The 19,404-nt window shown below is 34.1% G+C and overlaps 1 protein-coding gene across 5 annotated transcripts in view; it reads left to right on the forward strand.

Moving 5' to 3' along the window:
- LOC113550406 (bromodomain-containing protein DDB_G0280777) overlaps positions 1-18,297 on the forward strand; it is a 38,204-nt gene extending 19,907 nt beyond the window's left edge. Inside the window, exons 1-12 of one of the 5 annotated variants that reach the window (XM_026952214.1) lie at positions 5,475-5,775; positions 8,214-8,306; positions 11,689-11,823; positions 11,888-12,052; positions 12,129-12,257; positions 12,323-12,652; positions 12,741-13,001; positions 13,078-13,331; positions 13,405-13,552; positions 13,610-13,676; positions 13,742-13,990; positions 14,055-18,297. In XM_026952214.1, the coding sequence (XP_026808015.1) occupies positions 5,677-5,775; positions 8,214-8,306; positions 11,689-11,823; positions 11,888-12,052; positions 12,129-12,257; positions 12,323-12,652; positions 12,741-13,001; positions 13,078-13,331; positions 13,405-13,552; positions 13,610-13,676; positions 13,742-13,990; positions 14,055-18,055 (5,931 nt within the window). In that variant the 5' untranslated portion in view covers positions 5,475-5,676 and the 3' untranslated portion in view covers positions 18,056-18,297. Of the gene's footprint in view, positions 1-5,474; positions 5,776-8,213; positions 8,307-11,688; positions 11,824-11,887; positions 12,053-12,128; positions 12,258-12,322; positions 12,653-12,740; positions 13,002-13,077; positions 13,332-13,404; positions 13,553-13,609; positions 13,677-13,741; positions 13,991-14,054 lie in introns of those variants that run through there. The other 4 variants (XM_026952221.1, XM_026952238.1, XM_026952246.1 and 1 more) reach the window with 4 other exon arrangements.
- Positions 18,298-19,404: the final 1,107 nt, after the last annotated feature.

Genomic DNA, 19,404 nt, shown 5'->3' on the forward strand with positions numbered 1-19,404 from the left:
GTTTTCCGTTGCGTCGGCTTATGTGTATTCAATTCCCCTTCGTCGTCAGTAAATTGGCATTAGTATTGGCTGCAGTAGTGGCGTATAGTCTCGGTCCTCTGTGTACTTACTAGTTACTGATATAGTTATTAATTATTACAATAATTTATACGCGATTGACGCGTTTGACAACGCGCGTAAGTCTTCGTACGTTTTTTCGTATGCATATCTGAATGCGCACAAACTGTACGGCGCAGCGCCCTCGAACCCGATTTCTTTTTTTAGGGGTACAACGCGGGAGTATACACCTAACCTACGATGAATTGAAAGATCAAAGAAAGTATATTTTTCTCAATTTTTCCATTCTAAAACCAATGTTTTTCTTAAAAAAAATTATGTATTTGAATTGTAGAATTATTGAGTACACATTGCAAAAAACACAAAACGGTTATATTCTTAACTGATTAACTTCAAACATTTTAAACGTGGGGAAGAACGACTAAGTGTATAAGAAGATACATAATTCTATATAAAAAAATAAAGAGAAAATCAGATGGTCTATTTCAAGATATATATAAATAAATTATTGGTGGCGTGAACTTTAAAGAATACGCATAGTCCATTTATTGTAATTTCAGCACCAGAAAATATCTTAGCCCTCGGGAGAAGCATTGATTTTGTTTTTTTAATAATAAAAAAAATTGATATTTTTAAGCTTCTACTCCGACGTACCCTCCTTAAACGGAAAATCTTCCTACGATTGAGTTTTTACACAATATTTATTTAGATTTGTTTTTTTTATTTGGCGCCATTAATTGGATGACCGCTGTTACAGACCACAGAGACGTGTATATATAGTGATTGCGTAGGCGACAGTTATAGGTAGGTACGCGCGTAACGATATTATAATATCATATTATGTAGGATCTTTCCGGTCACCACGCACTACTGCGCCCGCCCTCGGAGATCAATATTTGTCGCCCGACACCCGGAGGGAGGCTGTGGAGTAAAATACACGATGACGAGTAGAGGCTGGAGGCCGTAGTGGTGGTCGTCAACTCGTACCTACGCGCTGGCGACTTGAGTCAATTGTACAACGACGGAGGAGGACAGAGATTACGCGCCGGCGACTTTAACGACGACCGCGATGGAACCACGCGTGTAATCGCCGCGTGCTTCCGGCCGAGGGCAACGTCTGCGCTAGGTTATTATAATCTCACCATATAATAAAAGGCAATACTCGTGTACTCACTCGAAAAGTCATTAACCATCTCGGTTACATACATATTACACATCACCGTGTTCGTCAACGATTAAATATTAAATATAGTGTCAGTCGGAGGCAAGGCGGTATAACTTTCGGGGTAAAATTTTTTTTTATAATTATATAATATGTTCTAATCTTGCACGATCTAAGCTCAACAAATTATCAACTAGTATTTTATAAAATTCCTACCTTTATTAGTAAATATATATAACGAATAATAATTTGTTAAAAACAAACTCGCAGCCACAGTTGACGTGGGAGTGAAATTTTTGAAGAGCTCTTTCACCTGTCTCTTACATTATAGGTTTACTGAAATCGGAGTGAACCATTTTATTTTGCACTAAATTACTGCTCATGTAGTTACCATTATTTCAGTAGTAAAAAATAAACACTATAAATTGGATTTTATCGTTTCTTCGTGATAAAAAAATTTCACAAAATTAAATGTTCTGACTGAAGAAATATGTCATTCGGATAATAAATTGTACCCCATACAACGAAAAACCGGTCTTTTTAAATATTGGTTGTGTAATATATTATGCATATTATATTTATATGTATAACGTATATATAGTATGTATATATATTTAACATTATATACGAGTTTTAAAACGGTGTTTATATCTGATGGATAGTTCCTGCTTATAATGCTTTCCAAGTTATATATTATTTTATTAATGATTAAGTGAACGTCACTTATACTATTATACCAATGATAAGGGATAAATTAATTATGTTTAAAAAATATATATGGCCTGACTTAATGTCAACATTATAATATATCGATTATTGTCTATTATTTATATTTGCATTTATTGCGTTTTGATAGATCATCATCATTATAAAATGCGTATTATGTATATAATATAACCACATAGCACATGATACCTATAAGCATTTTACTGCTCTCGTCGACGCGTAATTGTCACAAATAAAAATTTAAATAACGAGTGGAAAATATTTAACGATTTAAGTATTTTAAGTATATTACTGAACGCAACGCAACATCTAGAATTTATATTATTATGTAATTAGGTATAAGTAGGTATTTATTGTTACTATACGCAATACGCATAACTATCCATCGTATAACTCAATTAAATCAAGCATCTTCCCGTGATTATTTTTCATTCTATTCATACGTAATTTCATATTAAGTCTCCCAATCCATGGATACTTATTTAGATACGCTACTGATGTATGGTTATTGGTGATTGTTATATACTTGTATAACTGATTAATAATAAGTACCTTCTTATGTTTTTGTTTGATTATAATACCTGTTATTTATTGTGTCCGATTAATGATTATACACAATATTTTCACTGTATCTATAAACGAACGTGTTTGACACCCCCCCCTCATTCCACCACAACAAGAAATTGATCTAGAGACGCCTCTACGTCATCGCATCATTTGTTTTCCCTCTTTTTAACTTCGTATTGTTTTGTTGCAACGTCAACTACATTCTCATTTTACGCGATTTATAATTACGCAATCGAAAACCGTTTACACCGATACACCGTGTGTACAGTTAAATAACGTTAATAAACCTGAAATAATGATATTAAAATAAAAATAAACGAGTGGGTTAAACGAATTGATCAGCGCTTTTCGTAAATTTCGTACGCTAGAAAATGGAAATACTGCGCTTTAATGGGTATCTGCCGGCTGCCTCTAACACACGAAGTAATGGAGCGTCGTGAATTCGCGACGCGCGTACCAACCACCAATGTTTTCGATTTTAACCGAATCAATCGATTGACTAACTGTGTGTTCCTTATAATATATTATAATATATATATTATTATCCTATGCGCACGACAAGTACTTCCTGATCGGGTAAAGGTATTTAAACTCTTTATAGGTTATTGCGGTGCAGGTTCAGCGGAATTCGTGTTTGATCAATATTCAATGTATGGCTATATGCGCACCAGGGTTGTAGATTTTCTTTAGTCCGACACGATTTTATAAGTTATACTATGCAAGTTCGGTTTTCATAGCGGTCGTCGTAGCTGAAACGTAATATGTAAGTAGGTACCTATAATATTATTGTTTTCACGTTCATAGTGTAAAATAAAAAGAAAACAAATAAATGGGTACTCTGTGGCGCACGCAACGACAACGGTTTTGCAGTTTTACACCCGCACAAAGTGCGTATTATTATTATCATCATTGCATTCGTAGCGGACTTTCAAGTCTATGTCGCAATGCGGTCGTGGGGGCGGAATATGACTGTTCGTCGAGATTCGAACAGCGCGGAGAACAATGGCCCTCGTAGTATAGTTTAACCTGCATCCGACCCGACGACGGCGTTGTGCGCGTTCGTTTTCCTCGCCGCCACGTCGTTGTTAGTACCTACTACGGATTTTATGGCGGGATTTCGTATTATTTATTTTTTACTACACGATGATGTTTATTACCTGCGCGCAAGAGATCTACACAATCTCTCGAGCCCGAGACGCAGTGCGCGCGCGCCTCGCGCGTGTATTATTATATTCCATATTATTATTATTATATTTTACTACACTATAGTAAAAGTCGTAGTAAATCCCCTGCGGGTCCTGAAAACCGGTTTCTCGCTACTGCGCCCGCCGACCGGCCAGGGTTGCCAACGTGCACGGTTTCTCGGCGCCAAATCCAAGGACAGCGCGGCACGGTCGACCGTCACCGCCAACAACTATAAAATTATTTCATAGGTACACTCCCGCATTCGCAATCGTAATTATAATTGTTCGTTTATTATTGTTTATATATTTTTTTGCCAAATTCTAGGCCATAGTGTCAGTAGATTAACGCACGGAGTCTGTGTATTATTACATTCTATATGATCGATTTGGCGGGCTCCAAGAGAGGCGTGAGTGGCGTAATATTTTAGAAGAATAGTTCGCAATTACTGACAAAGCAGAAAAAGAAAAATGTAATCCGAATTAAATTTTACGGTTATTATGTACATCATAGTAATATACGTTGTGGTTTCAGATTTTTTTGTTTTTTTACTGAGATAATGTTTAAAACTTTTACACTAGTAGCAAATAATAATATATTCATTACTACTTTCATTGTGTACAAACACTACAAACTACTGATAATAGAAACAAATTAACAACATTTTAATTGTAAGAAATATTGATTAACAATTAGTTGTCAATCTACGATGTTCTAATAATCGAAAAAACAATTGGTTTTGATAATTAATTTGTTGATAACCATACTATTGTGATTTGTGGTATTTTACTGTATTATGTCTAGTGTCTCTTAGAGGTATGTAAGTATGTTAAACGCTTAATTGCACATTGTTAATGGTAGGAAGTTCTTATACTACTGAGTACATTGATATATCGTACCTAAGAACCACATCTTAATCTTCAAGAATTCTTTAAGTCTATAACCCATAGGCACTTACATAAGAACATACGCAATTTTGTCATCTTTTAACATAATAGGAGATACTTATTAGACACTTTTAAGAACTACGATATAACGAAAATAACAAAATATATTTATGTTGGTGTATACAAATGTATTTAATAATAGTTTTAAAAAGATGTATTTTGACGTGCAGGTGGGCCTTATCGTAATGTTTATACTTTTCGTTTTGTCTTATACGATTTTTAGAACGTGCCGTGACGTATCTTTTCGGGCATATAAAGTGACAATTGATAAATAGCTGATAAATCGTGTGGCAGGCACCGTATATACAATAAACCTAAGTGTATAACGCATTTCTGGAAAAAATTGCTTATACGTGCGTTATTGATGCGATTGTCGAAGATAAGTTCCACCAGGCGGAGACAGCATCAAGTTACACGAATAGTCAGTGTTACGTACGCGTGTTCATAATAATATTATAATGTACTACCTCAGCTAATATATGATATTATATGAAAAAAAATATACCGTAGACGTAATGTTATAAAAACGACGCCTATAAGAAGACGAAGACTGGAGAGACAGTGATAATACGATATTATTGTTGTTCCACACGGCGTTTTCTTGTACAGGTGGGAGGGATGAGGCAGTGTTCTGCTCTCGGCGGCCAGCAGCAGCAACGCTGTCCGCCACTGCCGCCAACCCCGTCGCCGCTATCCCCGCCATCAAATACTCTCTGCACCTGAGGACTGCTCTACCACCGTCCTATCCGTATGAACGTGAGGCGGTCCATCCATCGGCGGCGGTGCGCACCTGTGCGCCGTTACCTGTTACCCGGCGGCGCGCCATCAGTCTTTTGTAATGTCGGATTCGGTTCGGTGTCTCGTTCGCTCGTTTGTCCCGTCTTCTCAGAGACGGTTTTTTTCGATCGTGGTGTCGTTATAATATTATTTCTTTTATATTTACGATAAATTATGGTATAATATTCTAATATCTTGCAATAATAACAATAATTATTGCTAATTAACGCAAAAGTGGTCGCAGTCTTTCGTGAAAACATGGAAGATAATACGCCGCCACCCCTACCACCCCAACGTCAACCACCCCCGTCCGTCAACAGGACGTATAAGAGACGAGCCCTGTTTCAAATCACCAAGGTAAGAAACTATAATATAATCGGACAACGTTATTCCTCCGCCGCCGCAAGTCGCGCACCGGTCACTACACTCTCCGTCGAAGCCACCGCCGCCCGCCATTTTGAACGCAATTGATTTTTTTTCGCAATCAATTCTTATTTCGCAAATTTATTCTCGATTTCTTTTTAAAACTATCCACATAAGTTTTGGCGCTCGTCCCCGTGCAGTTTATAAAATATAACCTATCTATTATTGTTACTGAGTTAATATAACAACATGCGAATTGTATTTATTCAAAACAATCATTGTTTCGGTCTAGAGACCATCTCATATTATTATTGTAGCCTGTAGGTACCACGAATTACTCTTATCGATTTGTTTTTGTCGATTACCATAAGGTTACAGAACATGCACTTAATTGATAATAAATGAAGAAATTTAATTACTTTATACTACGTTTTTTTAAAAAACAATACTAATAGACATTTGGGTATGATCATTATTTATTTCGTTAATAATCGATATGTTTTTCGCCGACCACCTTATATTCTGACTTTCTGAGATAATATTGACTCTATTTTGTTTTGTATGAAGTATCTATGAACTAATGTCTCATTGATACATTTATTGTTAATGCCCCGCGACTATTATTCAAAATTGTCTTATTATTATTGGACCGATTGTTTGACAATAATGTATAAGCATACTATTCGTCAAGTGTATGCATTCTGCAATATTATACAATTAACTAACATTATCTTACTATCACAGTATCACCAGTGTCACTCCTAAGAGTTAAGGACGTTAAGGTACCTAATATCAAATATTAAAGGCGCTTAAAAAAGTGCTTATTAAAATAACTGTATTAGCAACATTAAAGTAGTATGTTGTAATGACGTAATGTGTAACATGATTATTGAGCGCATATATTATAAGTACAATATTAATAATATACAGGCACGCACACCTACCTTAAACTGGATTTGTATTTTGTCATCACGATAAGAATGAAATCAATGCGTTGTATGTTATTACTTATTACTTTGTAAAGTATAATTGAAATTTGTTAGTGTAGCATTACTGCAGTTGCAAACAATAAGTAATTATAATTTGTGTTCGTAACGAAATGTTTTATGGAAATATATAAACTATAAAGATATATATTTACATTAACGCAGGTCGCTGACATACGCTGTACAGAAGGTATAAATAAATTAAAAAAAAAATCAATTTCCTATTTTTGGTAGGTAGGTTTATTGGATGATCTACGTTACTACTGTAATATGGTCTATTCTCTAGTCTAGATAATGTAATGATGTAACGTCGCATTATCCGTGACCGATGCAAGTGTCTCCGGGCCAATGCGCTATCGCTCGCCGTGGCGATGTACCTTCTAACCGATTCGTTGTTTTTCCCCTTTTTATATTGTCTCGGGTAGGAAGAGTCTAGGAGAGTCATGATCTTCTAACGGTCACGACTGGTTCAGATTCAGAAATACGTGTGGATCATTCTACAGATATTTGATAGGCATAAAGTAGTGAGATTAGTATAAATTGTCGGTGTTGTTTTTGTTGACGTCGTGAAAGTACGTATAAAATAATAATATCAAATGAGTAATAACGTTTATTATATAAACCGTGTGTTTCAGTGTAATATAATTATAATATGTATTACTAAGATATACCTATAACGAAATGAGTAATATCGAAAACGACACGTTTATAAATCGTGTATAGTAAAAAATATTAGGAGGTATTATAATATAATATAATATAATATATAGTAAAGAATACGAGTCTGAGAGAGTCTACATCCGTAGACAGCTTCGTCTTCGTATACATATAATAAATATAGTATAAATGTATAATATGTGACTCATACCAAGTCAGCCTATCGGTTTTGTTTTGAAGGGGGACCTGTTGACTAATACAAGTTACAACCCTAAATAGTTCATTTCGTATACATTGTTCCGGTGAACACAGGTGTCCATGAAATCATAATGACAGTTCACCGTGACCATCACGGGGGCATGATGATTCTCCCCTCAGTTTATTCTTTAATATATACAGAGTTATATTATAGGTATATATATATGTAATTAACCGGATGATTGATGGCCTATAATTTTGAATGTCATTGGAACTCAATCAACGTAAAACATTAATTTAATACGATTTCTTTACTGAAGTAAGGGTCAGCACTGAAATGTTAACTTGTATAATTCATATAGTGTAAATACTTCTTTGCTTAATATCAGTTCATCACTGCATTAGGTACCTATTTATAATTTATGTACTGTAATAGTTTCAATATACCTATATCTGCTAATTGTGCATATCTATATGAATATATAAGATTGGCAATTACTTCAATAAAACAAAAATTAATTGAAATAAATATGTATAAATATGTATAAATATTTCTATGTTGTGTATTTACCGAACGGTTGATTGTTCCAGGTGTTATGGCACTTAGACATATTCAGACGAAGCTTCAGAGAATTGTACGGGCACGCTTGCATGGAAGAGTCATGCATTTTTTGCGCTCTAAAGGTAAGAAAATGTGATATTCGTTATTTAGATAAATAGTAAATGAACACAGTATTATTACGATTTCTATTTCACTCCTCGTATTATCGTCGGTCTTTAACGTCTCGTCAGATAGCTTGTTGTATAAATTAAATGTATATATACTATATGTATTTATCGTGACATCGCGCAAAACACGCGATACAATATCATATAGTTTAAACGTTAAATTTCATTTTGATTTCAGCGTATTTATTATATTTTTTTCTATTTCATACGAAAGACACTTTATTATAGTAGTCCCGCTGTTCCCGCTGTGGTTCGCTCTACATAGTAGACTATAGGTTACATACATATTTTAGTGTATATATGTATAAGTACGTTTTGGTTCCGTATGCCGATCTATGCTCATTCCTTTGGGTAAAAATAACACATAGTTATTTAGTGAAACGTAGTTTGACATTGTCTTGTGTCGTTGAAAACACACAAACCGTATGATCTCGATGGATCATATATATTATTATTTTAGAAACTAGATTCCAACATTATTTTTACATAGTAAAGTCTAAAGTTGTAATAACTTTATCTTATTTGCTCTTTTGATAGACACGAAACTGGTATAACTGTGACAAACGTTTTGACTGACTTCAATAACGTTTATATGTCGGTAATATACGGTGTTTTATAATGATATTGTATTTCACAGTCTCACCATTTTGCCTCTTTTATAGTATTGTTAGTAGAGATCGAGACGCGTCGATGGTTTTCGACGTCGTTATTTGGATGGACGCATTTTTATTTATTTTCTATTCGTTGTGTTTCTTGTGCGATTTAACGTATCATTATATTTATAAATTTATTTTATGTACTTTATATGTATTGCGTCTATTTATTATCTACTCTGTCGTCATTGCAGATATTGTAGTAGCAGATATCACGAATTAAGATAATATATTATGTATAACTTGAGCCGTGGAAGGTACTAACTATATGCATACACAGGTACAACCCGGTGACACTCGTGTTATTATAGAAAGGTATATAATACACACTCTTCACGCGTATAGCTATATATACATATATATATATATATATATATATATATGTGTGTGTATACATACACTTACGAACGATATAGGGCCCAAGATGTTGGTGCTCCACCTACTTGGTAGTACTGGTTTTTCGACGTGGCAGCACGGTTTTTTTTTTTTTTTTGGAGAACCGGTCCTCGTCAACAATCGAGTCCTCCGCGACTCCCTTCACCCCCTAACGCACGTGTACACCCCCAGGCGCGTGAAGAGGCTACGAGAAAATGGAGATAAATAAGTACGGCGTTTAATTAGAGTATAATATATACAATATACATATACACATATTGCTGTGCAACGTACATTGTACGTGCGGCGAGCCGGCGACTTACAATATATTTCGACGACAATAGCCGCATGATTTGACGTCTTCTGAAAGCGTGTATAATGTATATAATAGAGATCGATGAATCTTCGGGACGACGATGATAAATGATCTTCCGATATAGACGAGACGACGTTGGAGTACACTTGGTAGTCTTTCTATATACATAAGTACATATATATGGTTTTCATTTCTCGCATACAATATAATATATTATTATTATATTCGAATGATTAATTGATCGCATGGAGCGAGAAATCTTAACGAACATAATATTTTTATTATTTTTATTGAATCAGGTGCACGCAGAAAATATTTGGTAGGTACAATATATATTTTTTCGAGTTCGGCAACGTTACTCGTGTATCTCATAATTCGGTTAAAATAATATTATACAAAAAATCCCTACGAAACCGGTCGGTTATGACGAATTGTGTTGGAATATAATATGTTGAACCTCGTACGGGTTTATACGAAAGGTTAAAACCATAAGATTTATAATAGTTTAAAATATTATATTGTTTTTATATTATGTACACATTTCTGGTCGATAACGTTGAATAGAAATTTTGCATAATTATGTGGTATTATTTACGATTGTATTATTCGAGGTTGTTCTACTTGTATTATCAAATCTTAGCTGTTTTCGCTGAAAAAAATAATTAATACATCTGTGCATATTCAGTTTAATAAACTTGAATAGGTACGACTTTAAAATTGTTTCTATTACGTGAACAATAGGTTTAATGTACTCGAATTATTTTTGCTTTTGTTATAAATTATAACTAGTTTTTTTTTTAAATAGATTTTTTGATGGATAACATTAATTTTGATACTTGCGTTAAAAAACTTATTATATACAAAAAAAAAAAAACAGATAACAAATAATAATGAAAAACACGCGTGTTGTAGAAACGCATGACTCGTCAAATAAAATTCAAAGAAATGTTTTAGTCAGCTATATATTATAATATACTATGATCATACAGCTTTGAAGTAGTCGTATATTTAATAAAATGTCACAGGTTTTTATCAGCATTTAAACAAATCTTGATGCTTATTATGCAATACAACTGTTTTAACGTAATATAATAATATATACAAACGTATATAATATATTATAATATTCTAATTTCAAACGTAGTTGAGTCATTTTTTTATATGTTTTATGATTTGGTTCGATTATTTTTCCTATATATATCTATTACCTATATATTTTTTTTTGTCTTGATATCCAGTAACGGATTTTCTAAATCACTATTCATCTGGGAATGGGTAAACTAGGTAAAGCTAGTTCGACCAATGTTAATAATATGTATATATAAATGTATTTATGAATAAAAGATCGCTTTATTGTTAATTTGTTTTTATTTTTCGCTTTCCGTTTATACAATTTATCAGTGAGATACAGTTAATACAAAGGATTGTGGGTGGAAAGAAGGTTCATTAGAAAAGTCATACGAATCGTGACAAACTTATTTCGCCACAACTATTACAAATCGTTTTTGTTATTAATCATCCGGCAAGTCCCGAGGGCTATTCATTTAGTAGAATTTAATCTAAATCTTTCATAAAATATCATAAATAAAAATATAAAATGTATCTTTGTTATAAGGTTATAATATCTCGTAACCTCTATAATGTCTGTTGCAAAAAGGTTGTAATTAAATACAAAAAAATTGATCATGGGAAAGTCGTTATGGAAGTATATAAGATAACAACCGGATATCTTATTGTTTAAAAACTCTCACAGTAGTTTGCATAGGCCAGTGACTCATTCAATCGTATACGAATAAAATTATACCTTTTTGTAGGAAACCGACAAAATTAAACAACTTATTGTCTGTGAGGTATAGTAACCGTAGTAGAAGTACTCTGATGTAATAAAAATTATATTGAACTGCAATACTATAATGTTAATAATACGTTAAAAGTACCTAATATTAATAACTAACTTTAATTTTATTCAAACAATTTATTTTTATGATTTTAGGAACTATTCACAGCGCTTGGTTCCAGCCAAGAAACGGCTTTGCCTCCAGACGCACTGAGGAAAGCTCTTGCTCAATCATTTTACGATCAGAGAAGATTCCAATTAGGATTTATGGACGATGCTGCAGAATGCTTTGTATGTATTTAATATCATGTAAGATAAAAAAAAATGGCAGGGAAACTAATGTTTTATATTATAGGAAAATATATTATTAAGAATACACTACCATATAGCTAACGAAGAAGCCGAAGACATGTGTAATGCAAAACATTGTATATCTCATCAAAAGTTTGCTATGACATTAGTTGAACAAAGTGTATGTGGTGCTTGTGGAGCTACCTCAGAGCCTTTACCTTTTACTCAGGTTTGTTAAATCTTTAATGATTTCATTACTTTTTCCCATTTGGTGTTTTAATTATATTCCTTTCATCTTTATTTAGATGGTGCATTATGTATCCGCATCTGCATTAACTGCTCAAGTTAAACAATTTCCTTCGACCGGCCAAGCTGATCTATTTGGTCAATTATTGAAGAAAGCCGGTGGAATGGGAGATATTAGAGATTGCCCAGTAAGCTAGTATAATGTGATAATTATTAAAAAGTACATTTTCTTTAAAATGCATTCTTTTTTCAGAGCGCTTGTGGTGCTAAAATTCAAATAAGAAGAACATTAATGAACAGACCGGAAATAGTTTCAGTAGGCATTGTTTGGGATTCAGACAGACCTACGTTAGACCATATAATGGCACTTTTAAGCACACTGCGAACTTCATTACGATTATGTGATGTATTTCATGGATCATTTGACTTACCAAATGGAAGTATGCCCCTACAACATCAATTAGTTGGAGTTGTAACATATTACGGAAAACATTATTCTACATTTTTTTATCACACGAAACTAAAAATTTGGATATATTTTGATGACGCTAATGTTCGAGAAATTGGTCCTAGATGGGAACAGGTAAAATCAATAATAATTAGAAAAATATTCATTATTTTGTTAAGTATACTACTAAATACTAATTTATTGTATTTATTCTATTATTCAGGTAGTAGAGAAATGTAAGCGAGGGAGATACCAACCTCTTCTGCTATTATTTGCTTCTCCTGAAGGTGAACCCGTTAATGCAACAACAGCACCAAAATCTATAACAAAGGCAACTAAGCTGTCATTTTGTACTAACACTATCCAAAGTTTGTCCCAGGGTCGTAGATCTCTTACACCCAATCCAGAAAAACCTTTATCAAATCAAGGTCATCGGAGAGCTGTCACTCCAAATCCAGATCCAACAATTGCATTAGCAAAACCAGTAAGTTATAATTTACATCCCTTAATTACCTTAGTATAAAAATTGCTACCTATCTAACAAAAATAATTAATTACAGGGTTTAAATTCTTCGATAAATGAGTATCAAAACCTGGCTCATTATCAAACAGTTATAATGGCTAAGGCTGCAGAAATGTATACAAATGACGATTTAAATGATCAACCAGGTTCACCTAGATCCGTGGCATCTAAATGTGAATTAGTTAGAAGAGATTCGGGAAATTGGAGTGGTGATAGAAATAGCGCTTCGTCGTCATCATCTACTTCATTAGAAAATCCTTATCAATATTTTGTTGGAAAAATTCAAAATAGGTATATATAATTATTAATTATTATTAAAACATTTTTTTTTTTACTCATTAAAATATAATTAAATTAATAACAGGACTGGAAATGGTTTTAGTGGTGTTCCTCGAAGCCCCAATAAACCAAAAGATTATACAATGAACCAATTTGATTTAGGATATGACTCTTATTCATTGTCTTCTAATGATAGTTTGCCTTTACAACAGAATCTCAAGCATAATCTACAGGTAATTAAAATCATATAATATGTTAGTTATACAATCAATAATGTGTCTTTTTTATAGCTTGCTCAAATACCAGAAGGGCATCAAACTTCTCATACATCATTGAAAAATGGATCTAAAAATTCTGGTATGTATGGTATAAATCATTTTTCTTTTAGAAATATGTTATGCTAACATTATGTTTATGTTTAGCAGTTGATGAAGTGGAAAGACTTTGTGCTGAAGCTGATCAGTTATTGGGGAAATCTGAAGCCACTGAAGATTTAGTTATGGCATTATCTCTATGTAATTTAGCTGCTGGTAAAGCTAGGGCTGCTATGGATGCACCATATAGTAATCCCCAAGTTGCTAGCTTTGCAAGAATGAAACATAACACTTGTGTGATGAGAGCTCGCAGTTTACACAAACGACTTGAAGAACCTCTTCACTCTACAAATAAACGTGTGTAGATTTTTATAATTTGAAAAAAAAAATGAATTTTATAATAATTAATTTTATATTTTAGATGGTGAAGGAAGGCATAGTCGAGAAGGAAGTAGTTGTAGCAATAGAGGATCTCAAATATCACATAGCCGGCAGAATTCCAAAGATAAAACAATTCAGCACTCAAGGCAAAATAGCAAAGAATTACTTGATATGTCACTTCAATTATCGTCTTTACAAAATTCACCTATAGACAAATCTGTAAAAAATATTGAAATTTATGCTACATTGCCGAAGAATAAAAAAGGATTGTTATCTCGTTCATCAAATAAAACAAAACAAGTAATTGAAGATGAAGAATACATGATGTATGAAAGACCTAGCAGAAGCTTACAAACTAAAAGTAAAACTAATAAAAAAGATGGAGAAAAAAGAGCAAGGAGTGAAGAACGTGGTACTAAAAATACTAAAGAATTCTTGTCAAACTCTTTGACTAAGGAAACAAAAAAACCTAAGGTTGAAGATAACAAGCAAGGCAAAAAACAACATAAAATAAGGAGAAAATTGTTAATGGGTGGCTTAATAAAAAGGAAAAATAGAAGTATGCCTGATTTACGCGAAGATGAATTACAAATAAAAGATCCACCTAAAGAAAAAATCGTATCCAAAGATGACTCTATGGTAGATTCAATAAGTAGTCAAAATAATCTAAGTGGATATTTGTCTGAAGGTCATCTAGAAAGTACAGGAAATCCTAATTTATTACGAAGTAAACTAATGAGAAAGAGTTTTTATACTAATAAATTCCTTCATTTTGCTAAAGTACCACCGCCACCACCAATGCGTACATCTTCTCAGTTGAGTAAAGCAGAAAGTAATAAACAACACAATGATTGGTGTTCTGAGCCTCAATCCTTACCATACATTCATCCTCGTAAGGAAGATGTGACTTACGCTAACGGAGGTATGTTACTTGACAAAGACAATAAAAACGTTATGATTACTCAAGCTCAAGTTCATCATAATCCTGAACAAAATGTTGTTGTAAATAATGTCGATGATCTTGGGTTTCCATTACCACCTTACCCAAGTCCATTAAATTCTGTGTGTCATTCGAGGCAACCTAGTGAAGAATTTCCTCCACCTCCACCCCCAGCGCAAGCTATTGATGAAGTCGATGGAGCTTGTCCAGTTTTTCCTAAGGAACAAATTAAATTGGAAGTAAATGAAGAAAACAATTGGGTCAAAGAGTTACAATCAAAGCAAGCCTCTTGGTGTGGTAATGATCAAGTTGGTCAAGATTTAGAGTCCAAATCAATTGTAAAAGATTTGAAAAATAAATTTGAACAAAAGAGCATTATTGATAATTTAATAACTCATGCAATTAATAACTTACCAGCGGACAGTATTTGTGAAATAGTTGATGAAGAGGAAAAGAAAATTGAAAAAGAACTTAAGGGCGCTTTAAGTAAAAGTACTTTTGATAATAGTGAATCAAAAAGAAAATTAGGAAAAAAGAAAAATGTTACCTTTTGTGAACAAGTAGTTTTAGTTGCGACTGCGGAAGAAGATGAAGTCGATAGCTATATACCAAATCCCATCTTGGAAAGAGTTCTCAGATCTGTTTTACACAAAGATGTTCCTATTGAACAAAATAGGGAAGTCACAAAATCTGTAATTCCGTTGAAACGAAATGACTCTGGCCAATTCAACCGAAGCAATTTATCTTTAAAATCTTGTTATGAAAATAACAACGCTGAAGAAAAATCTAATGTTGAAGTCAAAGATGAGTTACCACCAAAAACGTATCGTATGTCTCCTGTGCAACAATCGCCTCAAACACATGCATCTGTGGCAATACAACCCAAACTAAAAGCACCTCTTCCAGAACAAGTTCAAAAACCAGCGGAATCTGTAAAAAATTACCGCATGTCACCAATTCAACAGTCGACGACTCTTAATCAATCTCCATTGGTACAACAGAAATTTAAGTCTCCTTCTACTTCACAAATAACTAATGCAATGTCAAGTTTATCGATTAACTCAATTGACAGTATTCAGTCAGTTCAAAATCAATCCTCGACCACACATAGATTTTATTCCAACAATCAACAAAATAACGTTTATTCCCAACAGTATCAAAGTCTTTCGCATTTGGGACATCAAAAACCGTTTTTAAGCAATGAACCACATTCACTCAACTATCAATCAATAAGCGAAAACAAATTAAGTTGCTCACCTGTAAACTGTAGATCAAATCAGTCTTCTTTAGAGAGGAATCAAACGATCAGACAAGTTAACGGTGGTGTCACGTCAAATTGTTATCCACAACAATCGCCTGTCGAAGGCAGAAGCGGTCATTTTAGATTCAATGGTGACAGTCAAACACAACTTCGGCTCCATGGAAATCAAACATCAAATTCAGAAACAAATACCCACCAGTATCAAACCAATCCAGGATCTCCTAGAATACCTTACGCTCAAAATAATGTTCGTTATAATGTTTCAAATGTTGAACCAGCAACTCAATATCAAAATAACAACGAAAACAGATCATATAATAACCACGGTCAAATTCCTCAGTACCAATGTCAATCACTCGAAAGGTTGAACAGTAATATCAACAATAACGTCAATCATATGACCGATAACCGGACGTGTTATCCCCGACAACCCAGTCCCGTTCAAGTACAACATAACAATCTCAATATGAACAACATTGGGAGACACCAATCAAGTCCCACGATGGGTTGTAGTGACAGCGGTAATAGAACCGCTTACGGACAAACGCAACAGCATCAATTTGATAGATCGAGTTCCTCGATCAACTGTGGTGACAAGTCCGTGATTAACCAACATCATCTTCAACAGCAACAACAGCAGCAGAATCAACAACAACAACAACAGCAGCAGCATCAACAACAACAGCAGCAACAACAACAGCAACAGTTGGTCGATCGGCTTAACGTTGCTCCTCAATATAACGTAAATAGCGAAAACAGCAATAAAACAGGTTATCTACAACAAGGAGTGTCCGCCAACCAAGCACAGCAGTTGGAAAGGATGGCCCAACATTATGAGAACAAAACTGGCGGGTACATTCAACAGGGCCTAACCACAACAAATTTGCCGCAGCAGCAGCAACAACAGCAACAGTTCGGCACTGTAGCGGGGGACAACTATAACAATAACAACAAGCCTGGCAGCAATCAATCGCAGCTGCCATCGGTACAACAGTGTTCACCAAGCTACGCGCATGCTGAACCGAGGACGTCGACTGGGTATCCAGTGCCGCAGCCCGACAATAGGCCCACGCAGGCCCTTCCGGTCGGATACCCGCGGAACGCATTGGACACGAAACCTGGCCAACACTCACCAGGCGTGTTGTTAAGGCAGCGTAGCATGGTTAACGGTTTCCATTCGATGCCGTACACCCGACAATCCACGGACACCGTGGCCCACTTGCCGCCAGCCCACCCAAAGAAGGACTTTACGCAGCCGGCCAATGGTTTTGTGAGGTCGACTGCCGAGTCGGCGCACGGCTCATCGTCGTCGTTGGACCGGAACAAGCAGCTGCACCAACAGTATGGTGGCCAACAGGACTGCCCGACGTCGCCGTCCAAAGTTCGCCCAGTAAATTCGTCGCCATCGTCACCGTCGTCATCCACATCAACGGCGGTGCAGAGGACCAACACGGTCCGTAGGCCAATGACTGTTTACGAGCCGCAACAACTTCCACCTTATCAGCACCCGCCGGTTCCAGTGGCATTCAAACAGCAACAGTTGCAGCTCCAGCTACAACTGCAGCAGCCCTGCAGGACCAACGGCCAGCCCAGATCCACAACACCCAACGGCAACGCGACTGCTGCCAACGATTCGGGCCGGTACGCTGTTTATCAACAGCCGCCATCACCCCGGTTGCAGGACAAATGCGCCAATAACGGTATTATGAACGGCATGCCCAGGCCGTCGCCGTGCAACCTGTGCCGCAAGAAGGCCGTTAACCACCCATCCATTTACTGTTCGGACTGTGACTTTTACATGTCAAGGTTCAAACCTAAGGCTCAATCGACTACGTGCTAACATGATATAATATAGGTACTGTTTGCGGTTATTTTATACGCAGCACGTGATCTCTTAAATTTTGTATCTGTGATATACAACAATAAATTAGTAATCGTTTTATTATAGGTACATTATTCAGTTTCTGATGTTATATCGTATTAGTATAGTTGACAAATTACTATTATATGAATTTTATTATTGTATACGAGGTATATATTATACTTTCTTTTTATTTATAATTATTTGTTTGTACCATGCATTTTATGATTGATTGAAAATTGTTTCTGAATTTTTTTTTTCCATTTATAAAATATATTATATTATCGTTATTACTTATTTTATGTTAAATGATCTCATTACCATATTGTAAAATACATTTTAATTATTAAATGTGTGTAATATCGTAAGGATGACATTTTAGATGTAGAAGCATAATTGTAAGTTTTGCCATGTTCGATTTATAAAATATATTAATATTAATATAAGCCCACCTCTTTCATTAATGTATTAATAGTTTAAGATCATTTTTTAAATTTAAATTATAATGAATTTGAATAAAATGAAGTTTAATAAAATATGTATTTTAATAAATAATAATATACTTGTTTTTTTATAATAAGTTAATTAGAAAAACTAAAATGTTTTATATTCTAAATTAAATCAAATTAAATAATTATTGCGATTATAAATATACAATATTTACGAAAATACAAAATTGTTACAGTCGACGTCTGATAGATTGGTGCGATCGTGGTAGGGCTTACAAAAGAGTAGCTTAAACTGTTAAACTAGTCAAGTTGAGGACGTTGAGATGTATTAATTGTAGTTGATCTTATTTTGTTAAACAGATCACAGTGTTACAACAATGAATTCTTGAAAACTATTTTATAGAGTAAATATAATCAATGATATAATATTTTAATGTTCCAATTACAATGATACATTTGTACAACATTTAAGATTACCTTATTAAGATTATATTATATTTTTCAAAATACTTATAAGTCTTTACTAACGACGTAACGTGATTAATGATTATATTATATCATATATATATAATTTACTATACACTATATGCCTATATGTCAGGAGGTTATTTTGGTAATAGGAGTAAATCATAAATTATCAAAATTTTATTTCATTCCTAAAAAATTTAGAAATAATAATCTAAAAGATATATATTTTTGTTATTATTACCTATAGTTTTTTTTTGTAGAATCAATAAAAAAATATATTTTGGCTATGAATATTTAAAATACGGGAACCAATACAGTATTTATATCTAATATTAAAATAAATATAAATTAATGCCGCTGAAATTGTCATTATTCGCATTACTCACTTACAGAATATCTATTTATACAGAA

The sequence above is a fragment of the Rhopalosiphum maidis genome, chromosome 1 (genome assembly GCF_003676215.2).
Source record: "Rhopalosiphum maidis isolate BTI-1 chromosome 1, ASM367621v3, whole genome shotgun sequence".
In the NCBI taxonomy this organism is placed as follows: Eukaryota; Metazoa; Arthropoda; class Insecta; order Hemiptera; family Aphididae; genus Rhopalosiphum; species Rhopalosiphum maidis.